Genomic DNA, 12,648 nt, shown 5'->3' with positions numbered 1-12,648 from the left:
GCTGTCACTATCCTAATGACTGGAAATTCGGAGGGCAAAAGAATCGGAAGCGATTTGTCTTTTTTGATAAAACCACCCACCCCTTCCATCTACTGTAAATATATTCTCTGAATTATTTAAAACCTAGTCTGTAATAAAATGCATACATGGGACCAGACAAAGATATTTCTATTTTTTGTCCATTCATTTGATTGTTTTTTTTCTTTTTACAGCTCTGCCAACACAGCACAGCCTATTTTTCTCTGCCGCGGTTAAAGGCAAAGTTCACCTTTTAGCAACACGTATGTTACACCCCTATTTGTAACATATCCCTAAACACACTCTTCCCACCCCCAGGGCCCCTCCCTGTGACAACATACAGGACTTGCTCTCCTCCAGCAGCTATCACATTTAAAATCTGCACAGTTTTTTTTTTTCTTACAGGGATCTATGAACTAATTATCTACAAGTCCCATCCTCCACCACGGCAGACAGAGTTGTAGTTGTCAATAAATCACAAGTGCAGAAATCGGCTCACTCAGTCCATTGACATATTCTCTAGGGGCCAGATTCACGTAGATCAGAGGATCTTTAGATCCGCTAGATCTACCTGATTTAAGATCCGCTCCCGCAAGTTTGCGAGGCAAGTGGGTAATTCACAAACCACTTGCCTCCAAACTTGCGGCGGCGGATCGTAAATCCCCCAGCGGAATTCAAATTCCGCGGCTAGGGGGAGTGTACTATTTAAATCAGGCGCGTTCCTGCGCCGATTTTAAATGAGCATGCGCCGTCAGCGGAATTTCCCGGCGTGCATTGCTCCCACTGACGTCGCTAGGACGTCAGTGGTTTTGACGCTTACGTAAACGACGTCCATCCGTATTCGAGAACGACTTACGCAAACAACGTTAAAAAATTCAAATTTGACGCGGGAACGACGGCTATACTTAACATTGGCTGCGCCTCATAGAAGCAGGGGTAAGTATACGCCGGGAAAGCCGCTACGGAAACGTCGTAAGAACACTGCGTCGGGTCCGCGTACGTTTGTGAATTCGCGTATCTCGCTGATTTACATATTATTCAACGTAAATCAGCGGGAACGCCCCCGGCGCCATTTTCAAATTGAAAATAAGATCCGACAGTGTAACACAGTGTAACACTGTCGGATCTTAGCCATATCTATGCATAACTGATTAGATGAATCAGACGCATATAGGACCAGTGTAAGTCAGAGATACGACCGGTGTATCAGGAGATACACCATCGTATCTCTTTGTAAATCTGGCCCTAGCTCAGTAACTGAAAGCCTATATAGAGGTTTCAGACAGAGAGCTGGAGAAAGTGTCTGCAGTAGCCCGACCTTGTATCTGTAATTCCTTGATCTCAGGTGCAATGCTTTGCAGACTCTTGTGTTAAAAAAAAAAAACATGTTTTTTTTGCAAATATGGGTGCATTTATTCTTTTTTCATAAAGGTGAACTTGGCCTTTAAAGCGGAGGTTCACCCTAAATTTTAAGTTTGGCTGTCTAAAACCACCAGCCATTGTTGGCAATGTATCCGTTTTTTTTTTTTTTAATCGGCCTCCTTACCTTTGTACTCTGGCCTTTTGTGAGCTGTCACACACTTTTCCCCGCGGGAGTGGGCGTGGATTCCAAATTCCCCCGACCAGCGCTGTCTCCTGGGAGTGAGTCCTGAGAATCCCATGAGACGCGCTGTGCTGAAATCCCGCGATATCTCGCGGGACGCCGGCCGTTGTGATGGCTACCGTGCAGTGTTGATGGCGATGCTCGCCGTCAACACTGCACATGCGCGAGATAGAGCGGTGAATGCTGGGACGTCCGCATTCACCGCATCCCGGAAGGACAAGGAGCTGGGCTTCACAGTGCCCACAGTAAAGACGGAAACGTCCATCTTGGAATTTTAAAAGATCTTCTTTTATGGCAATTTGCAATGCAGCGGGCTAAAAGACTGGGACAGATGAGCGGGTACTTTCACAAGGTAAAAGCGGCAGAAGCCATAAAAAAAATTAAAAAAACGAAAACCTGCGGAACCCCCGCTTTAAGTGGATTTCTTGCATGATCAATGGGTATTCTATGTTGCGCTTCACAATAACACCAGAAAAACCCTTTTTATAAAGATTTTTTGGGCATACCTCTATAGATTTATACAAACGATCTCAGGAACTTTGTTCTCTATGCATAATTTTAAATATTTGAGGTATACTGATAAGTAGAACAATGGAAATTGCACTTTGTCAAACATTTGTTTACCTGTTGTGATCCAAAGGTCTCATAACAATTGGGCATTACATGGAAGATATAACCTGTGACATAGGACCAGGCCCTCTTGAGTTGGAGCAATGATCATCCATAAAGTAGATAGGAAAGGCAAGAGTGACTAAAGAGGAGAATAAAGGGAAAAGATATGGTATTCCTCTGTGTCTAGATTATTGTTTAATCTTTGTCTAGATATGAAGTAACACCCCTATTTGTGGAATTGTTTGGGGCATTGCCTTTTAACATGGTCTCATCTCATGCAGTTTCTATCAATCCTTTTTCAGTGTCTTCCTCTGAGTTAGGGAGTTTGAAATTTTGGACACCAAACTGGTCTTTTCAGATAAATAAGTCCTGGATACTATTCGCTGGGTTCTGCCATAATGGGGGTGGTCCCCCCCCCCCCATTCTGGAGTTACTTCATTATGGGAGGCATTTCTTTTTCTACTCCTTTCTGATTCCCCAGAACAGACAGCTCCTGTTTTTGCCAGGGAATCATTATGTTGATCAGTTTCTTTATTTGTTTCAATAGTTTTTTATTGGTATTTTCATTTTTCATACACAAGCAAGGTGTTCACGTAAGTAGTTTCAACAAAGAATAAACAATATCGTTTGACATAAGAAAAAAAAATTGGGAAGCACCATATATGTAACTGTACGTAAGAGTGACTTCACATAAGAAAGAAAATATTAAATCGGGAAAGTAGCACAGCAGTCCATTACCATTCCTAAAATCGGCAATAAATAAAATGAGTTAATAATCAAGATAATAAAAAAGAGAGAAAAAAAAAAATTAATAGATTTAATGCCCATCTTGATGTTCACTATCTGAAGTTTTCATTTTTTCTAGGAATACTCTTTCTCCAGGTATGTCAACAGAAGAAGGATATTTCTTCTGTTGATCAGTTTCTTGATCTGACCTCTGCTTAGACTTTAATCTGGAGGCTGCAAAATCTTCACCCCTGAAATCTTTGATTTCACCCTGCAACAGACTGGGTAGCCTACTACTTATGCTTGATAGTGTTTAATTTATGATTCGGGACTACACTGTCTTTCCTAGAGTCCAGATATTGTCTTTCAGATCCTCTTTTGATGATCCCCACTTCATATAGGGAGGGTTCCGCACTTGGGTGCCCCTCCTTTTCTTCCTTGGAGGGAGGTATTCGCCACTGGAAGGTCCTTTTACCCTCCCACTGGAAGGTCCTTTTACCCTCCCACTGGAAGGTCCTTTTACCCTCCCAATTGAAGGTCCTTTATTTTTATTGGGGGTCAGCAAACAGAACATACTGTTAGGCTTCTGCAGAGTGGTATAAGGTATATCTTGGGGCCCACGTGGGACCCGATTACTGGAAGATAGAGCCTCATCTCCGACAAGCTGTGGTTTCTTTAGGAAGGCTCTATTTTCTAGTGCTTGTTCTAGGACTCTGACCCCTCACTGCTTGATAGAGGATTCTGCTTTATGGGTGTAGGTTGGATGTTTCCTGAAATCGTATATCTAATTCTGGTTAGGCAGGTTGCAGTGTGGCTACTGCACCTCCTAAAAAACCTATAGGTGTTGATTGTAAGGACTCCTCATCCTTTTAGTCCTTATGTTCTACACCACTTTGGGTTACAGTTATCCCCGCACCTGCCAACCCTTTATACAGGTATTGTTGATCCCTCTTCTTAGGAAGGGTTCTGGGTTGGTATCCTTGAATTTTTAAGTGTTCAACTCCTAGCTGTTGACTTTTTTTTTTCTCTAGACACGTTCTGTCTGTCCAACTTCCTTTCCCTGAAGTTGGGTATGCGAGTTAAACCTGTCCTGGTCTGGAGCACCAGTCTTATGCTCAATATCATCCCATTGGTTATGGGAATTTTTCATATTGGTTGGTTCTTCTTCATCTAGCCTTCATTCAGGCATTTAAATCCTTAAACGTTTGTATTATGATCTCCACATCTGTTGTACTGTATCTCTTAACAGCTGTTGGCCACCCCTCAGTTGGACTGCTTTTGGACATCCCTGCTGTTTTTGTACTTGCCTTTAAAATCTTTTTCTTGAAGTCGTAAAGGAACATTGGTCCCATTCCTCTCTGCCATTGGCTTTTTGTACTGCTTACTCACAAAACTAAAACATGGTGTTTTGGGTGCTGACCTATCTTGTTTGTCAGTGTCTTTACCTCCTGTAGGTGTCAGTATAATCTGTTAAAGATTTTCTACATTGTCTGTGTCTCTCAATGGTCTTCAAGAAAAATATTTAATGGAAAGTACAGAAAATCATATCGCACAGACCACATGTCAGTAACAACCAATGCAATCCATACATCCAAATAAACCAAAACAAATAACTTCTCTGACCAGAGTATATTCTCCCAGTATTTAACAGGTTTGTCTAAATGTTGTGTAGAAAACTTTAAACAAGCTTCAACATGTTTTTTCTACAGCAGTGGAGTTTTGACTGGTGAGCGTGCATACAGGCCATGGCGGTTGAGTGTTTTTGTATGAAAAATTGGTACCTTAAAGTGGATGTAAACCCAAAATGTTTTATTATTTGTTTTTGCTGTCACAATGTAGAGTATAAGATTTCCTATCATATGTGCCCAGTCTTGCCACACAGAGTTAATCCAGCTCTGAGCAATCCTCTTTTATTGTTCAGTGAAATAAAATGTGTGTTCACCGCTGGTTCCACGTAACCAGCGTGGAACGCAAATGCCGCCGATATCGAAACCGACGTCGGCAGCCTGCGCCGCTGGATAGATGCCTGAGCTTCTCTCACAACAGTAGTTTTTATCCATGCGCCACCCAGTGGTTGCCGGCCGTACTGCTTCCGATGTATTAAACCTTCTCACAGTTCTGTACAACTGTGTGTATCCATGCTCCACCCAATGGTTGCTGGCAGTACTGCTTCTGATGTATAAAAAAAGAGACCATATAACTCCTATGAAAAAATCAGAATGAAAGTTTGATTTTGCTTTTTTCATAGGAGTTATATGATCTTTAACATTATAGACATATCACTGGTCTCTTTTTTTATATATTCATATTTTCAGATAAATCGCAGGTTTATTTATACATTTTTTTGGCATTACATTTTTGAGAATCGTGATCTTTTGTCTAAGCAAAAGAATTGTGATTCTCATTTTGACCAGAATCGTGCAGCCCTACAGTAGGAGGAATTTTGCCCCATCATTGGTGTCCATGGGAGGAATTTTTCCCCACCTTTTGGTGTTTTTGATAGGAATTGTGCACCTTTATTGGTGTCAGTGGGGGGAATTGTATCCCATTGTTGGTATCTGTGGGCAAAATGGTACCTCAAAGGCCAGATAAAGGCAAGCAGAGGGCCACACCTGGCCCCCGGGCTGCAGTTTGAGTACACCCTGCTGTGCTCTAAAACAGTGGTCTCCAAAGGCTTGAGGCTGCCAGCAGTCATGCTGGAAGGGGAGTTCAGAAACCGTAACATATCATCATACTGGCTATTTTGTCAGAGGCTTCTGGTATTAGTCCTAATGTATAGTGTTTAGTGAAATTGTTCTACTATTGTGTGTGTGTTTTTGTTTTTTACTAGGCCCAGTTTTGTGGCCAAAGTGAACTCTCACAGAACACATTTTTTTACTCAAGCATTTGGATGCAACAAATGAAGTGAAGCCTTCACATCACGGGTTCCTGGCAATAAATACTACCTTAATATCAGAATGTCCTGGGGAGCTTTAACATCTTTGTCTATTTTCCAGAAATGCATTGACTGTTCTTTCAGCAGGTGAAATTGTTGGTCAAATCTCGTTTATCTTCTGTCCTAAGACCAAAATGAGTTTTTTATTTCGGACACCAGTGTGGTAATTGAGCAATTTACCTAAAGCATGTGTAGCTATAATTGCTTGTTCGATTTGATTTCAGCTGAATTTTTTCAACAGTATAAAATAAATTCCACATTTTGTTTTTTTTTCTGTGTTCACAGATGAATGTAAATGTGAAATTTTAAAGCGCAGAAAGCTTCACGGCAAATCTGTCCCGCATTACGCAGCTATTGAACCGGACGGGAACGGCTTGATGATTATCTCTTACAAGCCCTTCAAATTCTTTGGAAATGAACAAAATCAAGCTGAAGAGGAGAGCATGGAGCAGGAAGAAAAGAAAGGTAATATTTAAACTGATATGTTCTGCTGCAGAATTGGGAACAGTTTCACTCCAATATGTGCTCATGCGTTTGAAATGGATTCTTTCCTGTGATCCCAGCTTTAGAATGACAATAGTATACTTCCTGAGGACACAACCCCTTGTACTTTTATATATGTCTTAAAGTGTACCTGTATTGCACATCAGGATAGTACACTGAAGCCAAAAGTTAGTGTTCAGCTTTTAGGAAAAAAACTAGGGTTGTCCCGATACCGATACTGAGCATTTGCACGAGTACTTGTACTTGCGCAAATGCTCCCGATGCCTGGCCGAATACTTTTTTTTTTTTTTCGAGTGAGGGTGGTGGGCGGATGGAGTGCGGGTGGAGAGGGTGAGGAGTGCGAGAGGAGAGGGGGTGGAGAGGGGGCGGAGAGCGGAGCAGAGCAGTCCTCGTATGGAGGAGAGGAGAGCTGCTGCCGCCTAGTCCCCTAAGACAAAGCCAAGTCAATCCCCCCCCTCCTACCGCCGCTGCCGACATCTAGTTAATATGCGCTGGGGGAACACAACAGCTTTCATTTGAATAGCAGTGTGTTTCCTGCCGCGTCTCGTCATGTATAGACACTCCCCCTTGCCCAGGATTGGACGGGTGATCTGTCTATCAAAGTGCCCGGGCAAGGGGGAGTGTCTATACATGACGAGGCGCGGCGGGGAACAGACGGCTATTCAAATGAAAGCTGTTGTGTTCCCCCAGCGCATATTAACTAGATGCCGGCAGCGGTGGGAGGAGGGGGGGATTGACTTGGCTTTGTCTTAGGGGACACAAGGCTGCATCTAGGGACATGGCTGCATCTAGGGACATGGCTGCATCTAGGGACATGGCTGCATCTAGGGACATGGCTGCATCTAGGGACATGGCTGCATTTAGAGACACAAGGCTGCATTTGGGGAAAAAAGGCTGCATTTGGGGACACATGGCTGCATTTTAAAAAAAGTATCGGTATTCGGTATCGGCGAGTACATGAAAAAAAGTATCGGTACTTGAACTCGGTCCTAAAATTGTGGTATCGGGACAACCCTAAAAAAACCTAAAAGATGAACCAACACCCTACATCATCACTAAATGAACTGAGTCACTACCACATCTAGAACAATGTGGCCGCTGTTGCCTTCTGCTGCTGTCAATCACAGCCAGTGAGAAGGGAGAGTGGGGTGGCGCCGAAACAATACTCTGTGTGTCAATGGACACACAAGCCCGAGCGAATGCCCCCATAGCAAGCGGCTTGCTATGGGGGCACTTATCCCAGGAGCGCCGTCGGCGGAAGAAGAGGATGATCATGACTACTCCACCAGTACAAAACCACCATGCAAAGCAGGCAAGTATGACATGTTTATTTAAAAAAAAAAATGGGTTTGCAAACACTTAAATTGATGTTATATTTTCGGCTTTAAAAGCAAAAAAACAAACTTATCATACTTGCCTGCTCCGTGTAATGGTTTTTCAGAGAATAGCCCTGATCCTTTTCTTCTTGGGTCCCCCTGCCGATTCTCCTGGCTCCTCCCCCTTGACCAGTGCTGCTTGCAATGGGGGAACTGGTGCTTGCTTGCCTCCAAGTCCTGTTCTATGCGTCCATAAGACACATAGAGCTGTGGCTTCTCCCCCCCCCCCCGCTCTCTTCTCATTGGCTCACTGGCTGTAATTGACAGCAGTGGGAGCCAATGGCTGCTGTCTCAACCAATGAGGAGAGGAAGTCCCGGGACAGCTGAAGCTCTCATGCACATTGCTGGGTCGAGAGTTGAGTATTGGGGGGCCGTGGTGGAAGCAGCACACAGAAGGTGTTTTGCCTTCATGCATAACATAAAGGCTAATTGTTCTGTAGCCCAAAATATGAAGTATGAGGGATCTTTTGACATAATGCAAGAAGTGTACAGAGGACATAGGACTGCTCTGAAAAGCTCAACAGTTTTTTGTATATCGATCATTTGGTACAGGACCTAGGACTCTTATGCATAGGCCTTGGGTTATATGTAGTCTACCTTAACTACTTCAAACCCCTTAGAACGGGTTAAAGTGGTTATACCGGGATGACGCCTGCATTGGCAGGCATCATCCAAGCATCAAACTTTTCATCCGATGATGACTTTTATGTAAAAGTAATCCGAGTGGCTATACAACCACTCGATCACTTCTACAGGGTGCAGAAGAGGGACACAATCCCTGCCCCCCGCTGCCTGTGCTGGGCTCTCCTGTGCGATTGGAGGAACTTGACTGGCCTGCGCGGAGTCCTGACCTCAACCCGATGGAACACCTTTGGGATGAATTGGAGCAGAGACTGTGAGCCAGGTCCTCTCATCCACATCAGTGCTTGACCTCACAAATGCGCTTCCGGAAGAATGGTCAAACATTCCCATAGACACACTCCTAAACCTTGTGGACAGCCTTCCCAGAAGAGTTGAAGCTGTTATAGCTGCAATGGGTGGCCAACTCAATATTGAACCCTACAGACTAAGACTGGGATGCCATTAAAGTGTGTGTGTGTGTGTGTGTGTGTGTGTGTAAAGGCAGGCATCCCAATACCTTATAGGCAACTTCCTGAAAACGGCCAATATGATAGGCCGAAATACATAGAGGTTGAGTCACGTGATCGTGACACACTTCCGCCTAGACGTCCAAACCAGAAAATCGAGCCCTCACCACGACAGTGGCTTCATGTATTGATCGGGTAGTTTTCACGGATTACTTTTTTACCTGCTGTTCACTTCGGGTGCCAGGATATCAGGCACTCTTACATGTGAGTTGAATACCTTCTTTTAATCTTTTGTAATAACGTTTTTTAAACGGTACTGCGCCATGAAGCTTTTTCTATTATATCTATCCACATGAGGATTATTTACCATATCCAACCACCAGTCCAGAGGATACCTACAGGGGTCGCTTCACAAACGCATTTGACCTAACTAGCTATAGTTGGTCCAATCCCAAGGGTGAGTGCACCTCTACTAGGGGGGGGCACCCTATTTAAGCACATAAGGAGCACAGAATTTTTCATCCATATTTCAAGTCACAGCACTGTGTATAAGGCCTCGTACACACGATAGGTTAACCAGAGGACAGCGGCCTCAAGGACCGTTTTCATCGGTCAAAACCGATCTTGTGTGGGCCCCATAGGTTAAAAAAAAGCCAACTTGCTTTAAAATTAACCTACGGATTCCTAACCGATAGGTTAAAACCGATCGTTCGTAGGCACGACCATCGTTTAAAAATTCACGCATGCTCAGAATCAAGTCGACGCATGCTTGTAAGCATTGAACTTCGTTTTTTTTTCAGCACGTCGTTGTGTTTTACGTCACTGCGTTCTGACACGATCGGTTATTTAACCTATGGTGTGTAGGCGTGACGGACCATTAGTCAGCTTCATCGGTTAACCTATGACAACTGTCCTTCAGACTGTTGTCCTCTGGTTAACCTGTCGTGTATACGAGGCTTAAGACCTTCAACATTGTTCCAACAGCACAAGCACTTTTTTCACTGGGGACTTTTTCCAGCGATTTGTTGTTGTTTTTTTAGTGTTTTTTTTTGTGTTTTTTATTATTTATTTTTTTATTTAATTTAGTGTTTCATTATTATTTTTGTTGTATGTAGCATTCAGCGTGGTTTATTCTTTATTAACCTTTGATAATAATGTGTGTGTATGTATGGGAGAAGGTGGTGATTATCGCTAGTGGCTATTTGCAGCGGCTTGCGATAATCTGAAGCGTATCCGACAGGCTGGTTGTACCCAAGTTGATAGATAAATCAACTTGGTACATCCAGCGTGCCTATTATTGCTTCTAATCGAGATTCAAACCATGTATGGCCAACCTAAGTCATTAGCAATACACACACAGTCTGATTATTGATAGAGGCAGTTAATGGTTCGCTGTCAACAGTTTTTCCATGTGTGAACACCACCAAAAAACAGTTGGCCTACATCCTAGTGGCTGCTGACTTTGTACATTGAATTTTAGAGTTACAGAGTCCCTTAAAGAAAAAAATATTCTGTTATTTTAAAACCCTTTCGGTGATGCATAATGATTTTTTTTTGTGCCGTTGAGCCAGTGACTCAGATGCTTCATCTTCTCCCAGAACTGTTGTTGTTCTGGCTCAGTGAGCCTCTGTGGTTTTTGCTGTCCTTGTCTCTTTCTATGTATCAGCTCTCATCCAATCACTGTGTTTCCTGGAGAAATATAGTCAATCTGTCTTTTGTTTGTTGACTCTTGGATTTTTTCCCCTGTGGTCATTGCTCCATGAAAACTCTCATTCTGCATTCTTAATGTATTAGGGAGAGTGCCTAGATAAAAAGTTGGTTTAACTTAACACGTGCATCCTCACGATCTCCCTGGTCCCTGCTGTACTTGACTCCATGAATGATTAGCTTTCACGGCCCATGCAGCTGGTGCAGGGGTCCAGGGGCTTGAAAACTCTGGTCGTCTGACCATTTTTTTTCTTTAGGAACACCGGGATGGAGCGGAGTGATTCAGATTGTTTAAAGTGGCCACATGACATTTAGAATCACTCTGATTCATCCCGGAAGAACGATGACTTATAAATTCCGGATCCCTAAAACGGCTGCCTAGGCAGTGAAAGCTTATCACCCATTGAGGTAGGTACCGCAGGGCCCCTGGTACCTTATTTTTTATTTTTTGTGAAGTGGTGAATTTTTGTTTAAATACAGGGCTAGAAAAATTCTGTATTTAGAGCCAGTGGCTGCAGTCTAAAAATATGTTTATATTTTGGCAGCAATAGAAAGCTCTCAAAAAGGATGAATTTATGCCAGGTGTTAAGTGCTTTGACTATCTTGCTTCTGGGATTTGTCCATATGTATTTCGGTGGAAATTTTTTTTTTTATTTTGCAAGAAGTCTTGAAAAGTCTAAATATTACCACTACCATTTTACAGCAAAATTAGTACTTGAAACCATCACAAGTAGTGATGAGCTCCGGCGTGTTCGCACTGTCCACGTGCAGAGCCTGCCAGGAAGTCTGCACAGTGCTGCGCTAACCACAGGCAGGGAGACATTTCCTGATTTTGGCAGCTGACCATCGGGACAATGTCTCCCTGCCTGTGATTAGCGCAGCGTCATGGCGACTTCCTGGCCGGGCTCTGCACGTGGAGTGTGCGAACACGCCGGAGCTCATCCCTAATCACAAGCAAATTTGTGGGCCCAATTCCTCCACTATACCCTGATGACTCCCAGCACAGCTCATGCAGGAACTAAACAACAAAACGTTCCCATTGCATTATTGGAGCTTATTTGTATTTATTTTTTCTGGTTTGGACCTGTTTAGCTTTTGACTTGCTGGGCAGAGATGGTGATCCCACTCTGGAGGAAATTTTAACTTTGACAACTAGAATATTCCATGTTGTATAAGAATTCCAACCACGGCACTACCTGACTGGAGTTTGCAGGTTCTCCCTGTTTCTGTGTGCGTTTCCTCCCAAACGCCAAATACATGCTGAGAGGCTAAGTGGCTCCTGTCTAAATTGCCCCTAGTATAACCCGACCACATTGATTGAGTGAGTGAGTGAGTGAGAAACTTTTATATAGCGCAAACAAATGCGAACTTAATCGCCTCAAGGCGCTGGCATCCAGAGTTGTACAGGTCTTCAGAAGAGGTGGGTCTTCAGTTTTTTCCTAAAAACCCGATGGTTTTCTTCCAAGCGGATAGTCGTCGGTAGAGCATTCCAGAGCTGTGGTCCTTGGACCGAGAATCTACGTTCTCCCTTAGATTTGTAGCGAGATTTGGGGATTTGGAGAAGGTTTTGGTTGGTTGATCGGAGCACGCGCTGGGTGATGTAGGGTTTTATTTTCTCGCTTAAGTATTGAGGAGCTTTACCCTGTATACATTTGTGGGTGAGGCAGAGAGTCTTGAATGTCACCCGGTCCTGTACGGGCAGCCAGTGGAGGGATCTCAAGGCCGGGGAGATTGGTTCCCACGGCTTTTTACCAGTTACCAGTCTGGCTGCCGTGTTCTGTACGACTTGTAGACGTGTAATCTGGTATTTCGGTAGTCCTAAGTAGAGGGAATTTGCGTAGTCGAGTCATGAGTTGATAATTAGAAGGCACAGCTCTACCTGACTTCCACTCCTACTACTTAGCAGCCCAACAGTCTCATTACCAACCACGCAAGACACAGGCTATCAAACATTAGTCTGTAGACAGCCAAAGCGTGAGGTGTACCCCCCCCCCCTGCTGTCAACAACCGTGACCCATTGCTAAGGCATCACAGGTGTATTTGGGAGATATCTCTTAATAAAACCAATGCGGCACCCTG

The 12,648-nt window shown here is 43.7% G+C and overlaps 1 protein-coding gene across 1 annotated transcript in view; it reads left to right on the top strand.

Moving 5' to 3' along the window:
• The window catches only part of NUDCD1 (NudC domain containing 1), a 221,423-nt gene that overhangs the window by 96,342 nt on the left and 112,433 nt on the right, over nucleotides 1–12,648 (top strand). The window contains exon 5 of the mRNA XM_040354855.1: nucleotides 6,180–6,359. Coding sequence (XP_040210789.1) covers nucleotides 6,180–6,359 — 180 coding nt within the window. The remainder of the gene's footprint in view (nucleotides 1–6,179; nucleotides 6,360–12,648) is intronic.

Source organism: Rana temporaria, chromosome 5 (genome assembly GCF_905171775.1).
Source record: "Rana temporaria chromosome 5, aRanTem1.1, whole genome shotgun sequence".
Classification (NCBI taxonomy): Eukaryota; Metazoa; Chordata; class Amphibia; order Anura; family Ranidae; genus Rana; species Rana temporaria.
This window is presented reverse-complemented; position numbering and strand designations above follow the sequence as displayed.